This window comes from Rhinoderma darwinii, chromosome 4 (genome assembly GCF_050947455.1).
Source record: "Rhinoderma darwinii isolate aRhiDar2 chromosome 4, aRhiDar2.hap1, whole genome shotgun sequence".
Taxonomy (NCBI): domain Eukaryota; kingdom Metazoa; phylum Chordata; class Amphibia; order Anura; family Rhinodermatidae; genus Rhinoderma; species Rhinoderma darwinii.
In genome coordinates, this window is record NC_134690.1 from 231,271,443 (window position 1) to 231,284,561 (window position 13,119).

Here is a 13,119-nt window from a genome sequence, read left to right on the forward strand (position 1 = left end):
GTCTTAACAGATTGCCTGTCAGATTTACACTGACAGGCAATAATGCTCTGGTATACGAAGTATACCAGAGCATTATATCAGTGATCTGAACATCGCACAGTAAAGTCCCCTAGTGGGACTAATAAAATCAGTCATCAAAGTGAAATAAATATTATTAATAAAAAGTACAGTAAAAAAATAAATCCATTTTTTTCCCATAAAAAGTGGTTTTATTTAGTAAAAGTGTAAAAAAAAAAAAAAAAGTACACATATGTGGTATCGCCGCGACCGTAATGACTCCATTAATAAAGTTAATATGTAATTTAAACCGCAAAGTGAACACCGTAATAAAAAAAACGCAAAAAACCATGGCGAAATTGCAATTTTTTTCCATTGCCCCCCAAAAAAGTCATAATAAAAATGAATCAATAAGTCCCACGCACCCCAAAACAGTACCATTCAAAACTACATCTTGTCCCGCAGAAAACAAGCCCAAAAAATCACTACATTGATGGAAAAATAAAAAAATTACGGCTCTTGGAAAGCGACGATGCAAAAACAAATAATTTTAGTTCAAAAGTGTTTTTATTGTGCAAAAGTCGTAAAACATAAAAAAACCTCTACATATGTGGTATCGCCGTAATCGTACCGACCCATCGAATAAAGGTAACATGTTATTTACGTCGCATAGTGAACGGCGTCAATTTAAAAACGCATAGAACAATGGCGGAATTTCAGGTTTTTTTTATAATCCCCCCCCCCAAAAAGGTTAATAAAAGTTAATATAAAAATTATATGTACCCAAAAATGGTGCCATTAAAAAGCACAACTAATCCCGCAAAAAACAAGTCCTCATACAGCTATGTAGACGAAAAAATAAAAAAGTTATAGCTCTTTGAATGCGACTATAGAAAAACGAATAAAAATAGCTTGGTCATTAGGGCCTAAAATGGGCTGGTCACTAAGGGGTTAAATAACCTGCTTTACTTATTTACTTACACAGTATGCCTATTAACTTCTATAGTATTTAACCCCTATTTGGAGTAAAACATATACACAATAGCACATTATTATTATATATTTTTTTTAAGATTTTAAATTTCTTTATTGCCAAGACACAATTTTTTAAATAAATCAGTAAAACAAAATTATTATTCTACATTAATACAAGATTAACTCTAAATAATTGAGGCGATGTCTATTCACTCTCAAGACACTTCAGTAAAGTTAGAGGCTCTGTCACCACATTATAAGTGCCCTATATTGTACATGATGTGATCGGCGCTGTAATGTAGATTAGAGCAGTGGTTTTTTTATTTAGAAAAACGATCATTTTTGACGGAGTTATGACCTATATTAGCTTTATGCTAATAAGTTTCTTAATGGACAAATGGGCGTGTTTTACTATATGACCAAGTGGGCGTTGTACAGAGGAGTGTATGACGCTGACCAATCAGCATCATACACTTCTTTCCATTCATTTACACAGCACATAGCGATATAGCTATATCGCTATGTGCAGCCACATAAACACACACTAACGTTACTGCAGTGTCCTGACAATGAATATACATTACCTCCAGCCAGGATGTGATGTGTATTCAGAATCCTGACCATTTCTGTAGCGTCTCTGTGATTTACAGCATAGCAGGTGTAGTCTCGCGAGATTACGCTTTACGCTGTCATTTACAGCGAGATCTCGCTGTGCTGTGCTGTGCTGTGCTGTAAATCACAGAAGTGCAGAGAAGCGGTCAGGATTCTGAATAGACATCACGTCCTGGCTGGAGGTAATGTATATTCATTGTCAGGACACTGCAGTAATGTTAGTAGTTTGTGTATGTGGCTGCACATAGCAATATAGCTATATCGCTATGTGCTGTATAAATGAATGGGGAGAAGTGTATGACGCTGATTGGTCACTGATTGGTCAGCGTCATACACTACTATGTACAAAGCCCACTTGTCCAAAAAGTAAAACACCCCCAGTTGTCCATTGAGAAACTCATTAGCATAAAGCTAATATAGGTCATAACTCCGTCAAAAAGGATCGTTTTTCTAAACAAAAAACCACTGCTGTAATCTTATTACAGCGGTGATCACATAATGTACAATATAGGCCACTTATAATGTGGTGACAGAGCCTCTTTTAATGTGGGTGTATGTGACAGCACATCGTGATCTCGCAAGATCACTATGTGCGGAGTACATGAATGGAGAGAAGTCTATGACGCTGATTGGTCAGCATCATACACTCCTCTGTACAACGCCCAGTTGGTCTAAAGTAAAACACGCCCAGTTGTCTATTAAGAAACTAATTAGCATAAATCTAAAATTGTTCATAACTTGCTCAAAAATGATCGTTTTTCAAAATAAAAACCACTTATCTACATTACAGCGCCGATCACATTATGTAGGAGATAGGGCACTTATAATCTGGTGACAGAGCCTCTTTAATGTTGTTTAATATGAAGGCATCTACCCTTAGGATCCATCACCTCCTCCCAATCACCCAATAGCACATTATTAGCGGACGTCTGTCCCTTCCATCGTACTGGAAACATGCCCATCCCCCGCAAGCATCATTTTTTTTAAAAAATAGACTGCTTTGTACAAAATTCTAAGAACACTATTTGCATCACAGATATACTTTTTGGTGAGCGGTTTATTAGAAGCAGATTGCTATGAATTGCTTCTGACTATTCAAATTACAGTGGGGGAGATTTATCAAAAGTACTGCAAAGGTAAAGTGGAGCTGTTGTAGTAACCAAACTGGTTGTGGTTTTCATTTTTTAAAGAGCCACTTAAAAAGGAGCCGTGAATTCTCCCCAAATTTGTTTGGCTCTTTTTTAACATTTGCATCAGAGATTCCGTAGGATTTGACAGGACGAAACAATGAACTCCTATGAATCCTGACTTGCCACATTGTAAGTCAACGGGGTCCGTGAGACGCGGGTAGTATTTATTGTACAGTGGATTCAGCAGAGCGTTGTGGCTTCCGTTGTAACATTTGTTATTGACCGTTTCTGCAAATATACAATGTTCATACAGAATACCTATATTCATAAGTACCAAGTGCTAAAATGCCTTACTAACTTACAAGGAGCAGTAAAGCATATGTCCGCTGTCTAAACGTACCCAAATAAGCCTTCCTGGAATATTGTGGTGATCGCACTGCAATTGTTGCCGTAGGCTTGCTCTTTATGACTATTTGGGTGCATTCACAAGTGCCGTGCTTGCTTTTTGTATTTCTACAGCGTGAAAATACATTGCGGAAAACTTTACTATGTATGCCTTTTGGGGGAAAAATTCCGCAACTCATAGATTTCCCTAGTTCTTGCATTGCAGAATATTTTTTCCCATAGGCATACATTGTCAATTTTTCCGCATCGTATGTTTACACTGTGGAAATACAAAGCAAGTCCGCCATGTGTGACTGCACCCTTAAAAAAAACGGCAAAGACTACACCGATTCCACTCATGTCAGCAAACAGGAAACTGTAGGAACAGCTTCATTAAAACTGGACCTTCTGAATTAAAAATTTGAAAAATGTTAGCTGCCATGATGAATTTTTTAATTTTTGCTGTCATAAGGATGGTAGCGTTTACATTTCACAAAAACAACATAAATCTATTTGTCCCTTTAATCTACAGGTGTTTAAAGTCAGGACCACGCCTGGTTGTAGTGTAATGATGTGACCAGAAATGCCCAAAATACTGTACAATTTAGAAGCCAGTTATGCAAACCCAGAAGACAATCTGATTTTTATTTTTTATTTATTTTTTAGTCTTTTTGTATACATTTTTTTTTTTTTTTTAACTAAATCCAGGAGCACCTCGTAAAAGGGGACGGAATTTTATAGTATAACATTCACCCAGATCTCCAGTAATCTGGGACCTTCAAGGCCAAAAAAAACCCTTCTGTTTTGTAGTATTGCAGCATGCCCTGTCCATCACGGACTTGCTATGGATCTATTGCCGTTTTTCCCCAATAACTTCGTGCCGTACCACAAAGTACTTATCCATAGAAACGTTTTCTTAGAACTGCTTCTTAAAAAAACCAAAACCTAGATTTTGGCAAAATCACATTAAAAATGTGTTAACTTAAAGGTTTTACTTACCGCTACCGTCAAATGTGGATCAACCCTCAAGTGGGTTTTAACATCTTGTGAAGCCGCCACAAAGTATGTTGGTGGATTTGTGTGCAAAGGATCCCACCTATTCAGTGCTAGTAAGACTCCCTTTATAAAGTTGCTACTAAGTACACAAGGAAAGGTTAAAGGGGCTGTCCGGGCACGGGGTGGTTCTCATACTTTTGGTGGGGTCTGGCACTTGTACCCTGCACTGATCAGCTGTTTTGTCTGCCTCCGGGCACCAGATGTCACTCCAGTAAAATTCCAGTCATTGAGCACTTCAAGCCCCTAAAGTTTCATTTACGCAAATGGTGTTATTACAGAGAGTCCCTGGTGTCCCCTACTAGGCCGCAGCGGAAGCCTGAACTGCTCTAACAGTAGAGATGTGCCTGAGGCACTTTGGAGTCCGTGTAAGAAATATACCAAAACGCAATCCCATAATGTTACAATGATGACTTCTCCCCTGCAGGTTACCAATAGGACACCAGTGATGATGGGGCTTGATGTATAAATGCCTTATTTTTCTGTCAGGCTCCATGACGCATCGTTTGTCAGTTTTCGGTTTTCCAGCCTGGGAGGGGCTTAGTTGTGTGCGCCGCCCACTGATATCTATATAAGGAGAGCTCATTAACATGCAGCTGGCTCAATTCTCATGGAGATAGCAGCCACTTGATGCTGCAATGTAGCAACAGGCAGTACAAAGACTATACAATGTAAAGTAACACATAAGCACCATGTGCTGTCTGATTTTTCGTTTTTGACTGGAGTGTTCCTTTAAAGGAGTTGTCCACTTTTATTTTGTTTTATTAATTTATTTATAGAATAGGGAATCATACAGATTTCTAATATACATGTATTTCAAATTCTGCTCCCATACATATCTTATATCAGTGTATTTGTCTTTGTAAAAAAAAAAAAAGGTACAGCCCACTGATTAGTCCATAGAAATGCATCTATAGGTGAACTGTGAGCTAAAGATGGCGGCAGTCATGTGACCCGCATCATGTGAACACAGGTATTCAGATATATATAATAGGTTATTGAGGAACAGAAATGATAAAGTATTTCTACCACCAGCAACATCTCATCATAGTGTCTGTGAGGGGCAGCTCTTTCATTCTTCTCCCCGTCTCCTGTGTTTTTTTGTTTAACTTTATTAACAACATGACAAAATCTCAGAGACAGGCAGATATTTTATAAATAATCTGGAGACTGTGCATATCGGCACAGTGAATTAGTTTATCATTATTCCACTATTCGTCCTGTTCACTTAGCCCATGGATGTGTCCTCCCGTGTGGCCCCAACGTTTAGTTATATTCCGTTAGCCTGTGGATACATTACACAGGACTAATCTGTGGGCTGTACCATTCCACTGTGACAGGGGCCTCATGCGCTATAGTAAATGTATGTCAGCAGAATGTCTAATACACGCATATTAGAAAACTGTAGGATTTCCTATTCTACAAATAAATAAAAACTGGACAACCCCTTTAATCCTTAACTTATAGTCATTCTTTAATTCACCTTGTATTTTAATGTTCGTTGTTCAAGCTTGTATTCAAGTCATTAAATTAATGCTTTATAAGCAACCGGTAATTTGTGTACAGAATATTTAAAGTTTTGTTTTTTTTTCGAAACGATTGTAGCTCTGCTGCTAAATTCTGTGTGGTGTGGAAGTTGCGGAGCGCTACAAGGAAGTGTATATATTTTTTTTCGCTGGCTAATGCAATAAATACAGGTTCTCATGTAGTGCAATTTATCATTGTGAATTTTAATTTTGACTTTCTCTTTTAATCATTGTTTCAGTAATACACTATACTGAAGTGTTGTGTTTTTTTTTTTTTTGTTTTTTTTTAAAAATCTGCCTGTAATGAAATAGTCGTTATGATCCGGACGGAATACTTCTCAATTTCAGCTTTGTTTCTTTTTTTACACGTGAGGTTTGGCTAACCAGTAAGTCTGGGTTTTACATGCTTTGATTCTTGGAAGACTCGACTTGCAGTCTAAAATTGTTAATTGTATAAAAATTACTAACCTGTTAAGTGGCTCGTCAGGTTTTGATCTGTCGGGTTTCTGGTGTTGAGACCCCCATCGATCACTAAAATGATTATGAAGAATCACTCCACTGAGCTCTCCTCAGAAATGCGGCGCTAGCTGTGTTTGGCCTCCATAGGCTTTCTGTGAACCCATAGAATAAGGCTAGACGTGGCGGATTTGCAGTGACCTCTGAACAAGATCTTTTCCAGTGACTATTCTGTCATACTTTATTGTTGTGATTTCCGATTTTCTCTTTCTAATAAAACAAATGCAATTTTATGTCTTCACCAGGAAAATGTTGACATTGGAGTTCATCTTGACCCCTCTGTTAAAGAAGTACAATTCAATCCTACATATGAAACATTGTTTGCACCTGAGGTAAGTTTATGACTTTTCTATTCAGGCTATGTTCAGATCTGCGTTGGAGGCGCTGTTCGATCGTCCATTGCAGATTCTGTCAAATTTGACGGGAATAGGGCTGCATGCATTCGATCAGTTCCCCCACGACCACTGCTTGCTAATTCCTGCACTTCAGAGATCGACGCCATACTTGAAGTGTTATCCGGAGGCAAAAAAATTACAGAGCATTGATTTCCTAACATAATAAGGCCCCATGCACACACCCGTATTTTTCAGCAGTAATTACGGACCTTAATTACTGACAGTCGTTACGGACCCATTCATTTCTACTGGCCACGGACACCTTTCAGTATTTTTACTGATGGGTGTCCTTGCTGAACAAATTATAAAACCTGTCCTATTTTTGTCAGTAATTACTACAAGGACTCTCCCATAGAAGTCTATGGCAGCTTCCGTAAATACGGACATCTACGGATGTGGATCCGTATACCATCCGTATTTACGGAAGCATTGCTATGCAACCTGTTGATGACATCATTTGTAACCTTTTTTTTTTTTTTTCTGGATCCGTATATACGGATGGAATACAGATGCAATACGGACCGTATTTAGACACCCTTATGTATATACGGATGCCTACTGATCCGTATTTACGGACAGTATTTCGGGATAAATGAAAATACTGTCGTGTGCATGGGGCCTAAGAAAGCACTTGCTAAAATAGTTGCACTTTCAATTCTGCACAGTACTACCAAATCAAAACCCAGTCACCTCATCCCGGAAGATGTACAGGGTGGGCCATTTATATGGATACACCTAAATAAAATGGGAATGGTTGGTGATATTAACGTCCTGTTTGTGGCACATTAGTATATGGGAGGGGGGAAACTTTTCAAGCTGGGTGTTGACCATGGTGGCCATTTTGAAGTTGGCCATTTTGTATCCAACTTTAGTTTTTTCAATGGGAAGAGGGTCATGTGACACATCAAACTTATCGAGAATTTCACAAGAAAAACAATGGTGTGCTTGGTTTTAACGTTACTTTATTCTTTCATGAGTTATTTACAAGTTTCTGACCACTTATAAAATGTGTTCAAAGTGCTGCCCATTGTGTTGGATTGTCAATGCAACCCTCTTCTCCCACTCTTCACACACTGATAGCAACACCGCAGAAGAAATGCCTCCCGATCTGACCCCCTTAGACTTTTATCTTTGGGGTCATCTGAAGGCAATTGTCTATGCTGTGAAGATACGAGATGTGCAGCAACTGAAACTACGGATACTGGAAGCCTGTGCTAGCATTTCTTCTGCGGTGTTGCTATCAGTGTGTGAAGAGTGGGAGAAGAGGGTTGCATTGACAATCCAACACAATGGGCAGCACTTTGAACACATTTTATAAGTGGTCAGAAACTTGTAAATAACTCATGAAAGAATAAAGTAACGCTAAAACCAAGCACACCATTGTTTTTCTTGTGAAATTCTCGATAAGTTTGATGTGTCACATGACCCTCTTCCCATTGAAAAAACTAAAGTTGGATACAAAATGGCCGACTTCAAAATGGCCGCCATGGTCAACACCCAGCTTGAAAAGTTTCCCCCCTCCCATATACTAATGTGCCACAAACAGGAAGTTAATATCACCAACCATTCCCATTTTATTTAGGTGTATCCATATAAATGGCCCACCCTATATATTTTCCTCGGTGTTGGTGATGTGCCAACACAGCTTCACATGACTGAGGGCTGCCCTACCTTCTGCGGTTTGTATTGGCAGAGTGAGCCAAGGAGGGAGGGGAGGACTGGACAAGTGGTTTTAGAATAGGGGAAGAAAGTGTTGAATTCGGCCCTGTTGGAGACCTGTGGGACTGCTACAGCCTGAGAGGCTTCTCCAGAGTGTGTACTGTGTGGAGTGGTGGCCGATAGGTCTCCTGCCTGTCATCTTCATCATTATAAGCTGCATAGTTGGCACGTGCTGTATATGGAGAGGACGGGCAGCCACTGCTCTGTCACTGTATAGAATGTAAAAAACGACAGTGGTACCGTATATATCGGCAGGAGTAGTACGATTAACCCTTTTACTTCCATGGATATGTTTAATATGTCATGACTTTAAACGCTTGCCACGGCTGGTATATGAGGACTAGAGCTTACCCAGAATCCTAGCTTTCAAGTAATACCAGGCTCCATATTCTTGGTTCAGTACTCTGGGCGCAGCACTTGTTTGAAGTTGAGTAGCAGAATTAAAAGTTTTACTACCTTTAGTGTCAATGTAAGAGTATGTTCACACTTGACGGATTAGCTGCAGATTTTACGTCAACTGTTTTAATTGCGGAAAATCCACAGCGTCTTGCAGTAGCAGCAAAGTGGGATCAGCCAACGCTTACTGTAGTCACCTTTGCAGACTCAAAATAGTAACATTTTTACTTATTCATTTCTAGGTTTACTGTTGCTTTGAATATTAGAAATAACAACCTTTCTATTATAATAGGGAACCTGTCAGCAAGACCATGTTGCCCTTTTCGTCCGCAGCGTGATTTATTGATTGGTGCCCTGACCATATTGAACTGTGTTCTACTCTTGTGGCTAGTTTTACATGCTGAGCTAGGGGAGAAGTGACCGCTACGCACCTTCCCTCTCTTCACAGCTCAGTATGGTCTTAAGGTCTTTCTATACACTTAACTTTACTACTGTCAGTATCTGCTTTCTTGCAAAGGTTTCAATAACTTAGTCATTCCTTAACCACCCAAAGCCCAGACAGGCAATCTCTCTCTCAAAATCAAAATTGTCGACTTGGTATAAGATTAGGCATACAATGTTGAGCTTGGCAAAAACAAATGACCTAGTAAAGCATGTATCTATAAAACATGGTGAATGTAATCGGCTCACATACCATAATTGATGACACACAAGCAGCACGGTAAAGAGAAGAGTTACAAAACCTTGCTCCGCTTCCAGTACATGCCTGAACTATTTTTTTTCTCTTAGCTGGCTGTAATAAAATAACCCCAATCATACGACCTCAACTTTAGTTGTTTACTGCAAAGAGAATGTTCTTGTGTGGCACATAATTCATCCTGTTTGTTTCCCACTGAACATATTTCACAAAAGTAAAGGCAAAGAAAAACTGCCATAACCAGTAGTGCCTGAAGAAACGGACGTAGCAGAATATAATTTAAGTTAAGCCTTAGAAAGGTCTATGGGTCACGTGCCACCATAAGATGAACAGAATGTCAATTTTATACATGTTATGCTACATTATTTGCCCAACATTTAAAAAGGCACAAAATTTAAGTTGATCAACCTACAAGTTAGGATAGGTCCAGACGTGGCGGAAAAAATCTGCCACGCATTTCGTTAAACCCCATCCGCACATATTGTACTGTAAATTGCGAAACTGTCTCTATTTTTAGTGCAATACATTTATATTGAAACTTTGTTTGCCAAAAATCCATTTGTTATGTAATTTCAGCTGGGACCGAACAATCCATTTAAAACCCAGCAGATGGCTGCTCCGAGGAACATGCTTTCAGGCTATGCAGAACCAGCACACATCAATGACTTCATGTTTGAACAGCAGAGAAGAACATTTGCAACATATGGTAAGAGACAATGGAATATTAGAATCGCTCTGGCAGTAGGTATGTTAACATTGATTCTGATGTCCTTTATCTCCTTTTTCTACTTGACCTTGCCGGTCTATTCTGTGCTCTAAGGATTTGCTAGTGTCTTCAAATAGTTCTATTTAAGGCTTTATTCAGACGAGCGTGTCCGATTTGCAAACAAAACGGAGCGTATTTCGTGCACTTTAGTTTCTTGTGGCGTCAGTGTGCTTTCCCCATGTCTTCAGTGTTCCTAATCATCTCTTTAGCAAATGATGCTTGAAATACAGACATCACACGGATGTCGTCCGTGTGCTGTCTCTTTCACGCACCCATAGACTTCAATAGGCGACGCAATAACGGACCAAAATAGGGCATGCCGTGAGTTTCATGCAACGGACCCACACTGCGTGAAAAAACAGGTGTGAATAGCCCCATAGATTTGCATAGTTCAGTGTGCTGTCCGTTATTTAAATGGACAGCACTTGAACGTAAAATACGGTCGTCTGAATAAGGCCTAATACTGTTAGTTGTGAAATATACTGTAGATCAGGGGTCCGCCACCTTTGCCACTACAGCTGTTGTGAAACTACAATTCCCAACATGCACTAACAGCTAAACCCTTTATTATTCCAGCCAAATATAGTCAGGGCATGCTTGGAGTTGAAGTTTTACAACAGCTGGAGTGCCAAAGGTTGCTGACCCATGGTGTTCGTGGTGGCTTTTTCCAGCAGGCAGCATGTGGATTTACATTGCTCCCCACTTATGTTACTAGCTAGGCTGTCCTACTTTATATACTAAGCTATAGGTGAATATAATAAGATCTGCCGCTTTTTTGACCACTTACGGTTAAGCTTCATACATACGATCGCGTGTCACCGTATACCCTCCTGCACACAGATCAGAGTCACTGCAGGTACGTACTAGGGAGCCGTAGGCATTCTGTGTGCTGTCTATATATGCTTGTTACAACGCTGTATAATGGGGTTATTCTCCCCTAGAAACTATGCTTTTACGGGAGCATAGCTCTCTAATGCGGCATCCGATAGAGCATGTCATGAACGTTTCTGTTGTATTCATTTGGAATAAGGCAGGAAAAAAAAAAGTAGATCACTGTATAAATTATGTATGCGGAGGTACAGTAAAGCCTCATAGGTCGTATTGTTGCCATATTTGTGCTATGTGGAACATGGAGGTAGTACGGAGCAGTAAGGCTTTGTTATAGTTATGGTTTCTTTGGGTAGACTTTCCAATGTTTCACATGTATAATTTAAGTGTGAACCCTCTTAATCAATTGCAGTATTTATTTATTTTTTATATGGTTCACTTGTTTTAACCCCATTTCCGCTGTAGACACTTTTGACCTTTCTGACAGAGCCTCCTTTTTAAATCTGACATGTGTCACTTTATGTGGTAATAACTCCGGAATGCTTTTACCTATCCAAGCGATTCTGAGATTTTATGTTTCTGGCAAAATTTGCTCGATACGTTCAGTATTTCATTGTGAAAAACACCAGAATTTTGCGAAAAACTAGCATTTTTCTACATTTAAATGTATCTGCTTGTAAGACAGGCAGTTATACCACACACAATAGTTGCTAATTAACATCCCCCAAAGGTCTACTTTAGATTGGCATCATTTTTTGAACATCCTTTTATTTTTCTAGGACGTTACAAGGCTTAGAACTTTAGCAGCAATTGCTCACATTTTCAATAGAATTGCAAAAGGCCATTTTTACAGGAGACAGTTTAGTTGTGAAGTGGCTTTGAGGGGCCCATATATGAGAAACCCCCCAATAAGCCATTTTAAAGACTTCACCCCTCAAAGTATTCAAAACAGCATTTAGAAAGTTTCTTAACCCTTTAGGCGTTTCACAAGAATTAAAGCACAGTGGATGTGAAATTTACAAATTTCATATTTTATTTTTTTTGCAGAAATTAAATTTTTAATCAATTTTTTTTGTAACACAGAAGGTTTTACCAGAGAAATGTAACTCAATAATTATTGCCCAGATTCTGCAGGTTTAGGAAATATCCCACATGTTGCACTAGTGCGCTACTGGACTGAAACACAGGCCTCAGGAGCAAAGAAGCACCTAAAGGATTTTGGGGCCTCCTTTTTATTCGGATCTATTTTGGGTACCATGTCAGATTTAAAGAGGTCTTTCGTAAGGCAACTTCTCCTGAGTAAAACAATACCCCATTTGTGGACACACAGCAGATCTTAGAAAGGAAAGAGCGCGATTTGGCTTTTGGAGCTCAATTTTAGCAGGAATGGTTTTTGGAGGCCATGTCGCATTTGCAAAGCCCCTGAGGGACCAAAACAGTGAAAACCCCCACAAGTGATGCCATTTTGGTAACTACACCCTTTGAGGAAGTTATCTAGGGGTTTAGTGAGCATTTTAACCCCACAGGTTTTTTTCAGAAATTATTGGAATTAGGCCGTGAAAATTAAAATCAAACTTTTTTTTCAAAGAAATGTAGGTTTAGCTATTTTTTTTAGTTTTTTTTTCATTTCCACAAGGACTAAAGGAGAAAAAGCACCAACATTTATAAAGCAATTTTTCCTGAGTAAAATAATACCCTATATGTGGTCATAAACTGCTATTTGGACACTGGGTAGGGCCCAGTAGGGAAGGAGCGCCATTTGGATTTTGGAATGGTTTCTGTGGAACATGTCACAATTGCTGAGCCCCTGTAGTACTAGTCCAGTGGAAATACCCCAAAAGTGACTCCATTTGGGAAACTACAGCCCTTGAGGAATCATCTAGGGGCATAGTGAGAATTTTGACGCCAAAGTTTTTTTTGCTGAATTAATTAGAATTAAAGGGAACCTGTCACCAGCATTTCACCGATTGTACCTTGCTTATCCCTCACTGGCCGCTGCTATCAAATGTTCATTGGCATTCTCCCTTCTCCTAATCTCCTCCTCCGACTGTAAATAACGGTCTGCAGACATTTTCGCGCTTTTTATCGTAATAATCCAGATATCAATGCACAAGCGCAGGATTGT

At 39.2% G+C, this 13,119-nt stretch overlaps 1 protein-coding gene across 1 annotated transcript in view; it reads left to right on the plus strand.

The window, feature by feature from the left end:
• Positions 1-13,119, plus strand: part of CDC40 (cell division cycle 40) — a 54,125-nt gene that overhangs the window by 15,259 nt on the left and 25,747 nt on the right. The window contains exons 3-4 of the mRNA XM_075862273.1: positions 6,439-6,525; positions 9,977-10,106. Of these exons, the coding sequence (XP_075718388.1) occupies positions 6,439-6,525; positions 9,977-10,106 (217 nt within the window). The remainder of the gene's footprint in view (positions 1-6,438; positions 6,526-9,976; positions 10,107-13,119) is intronic.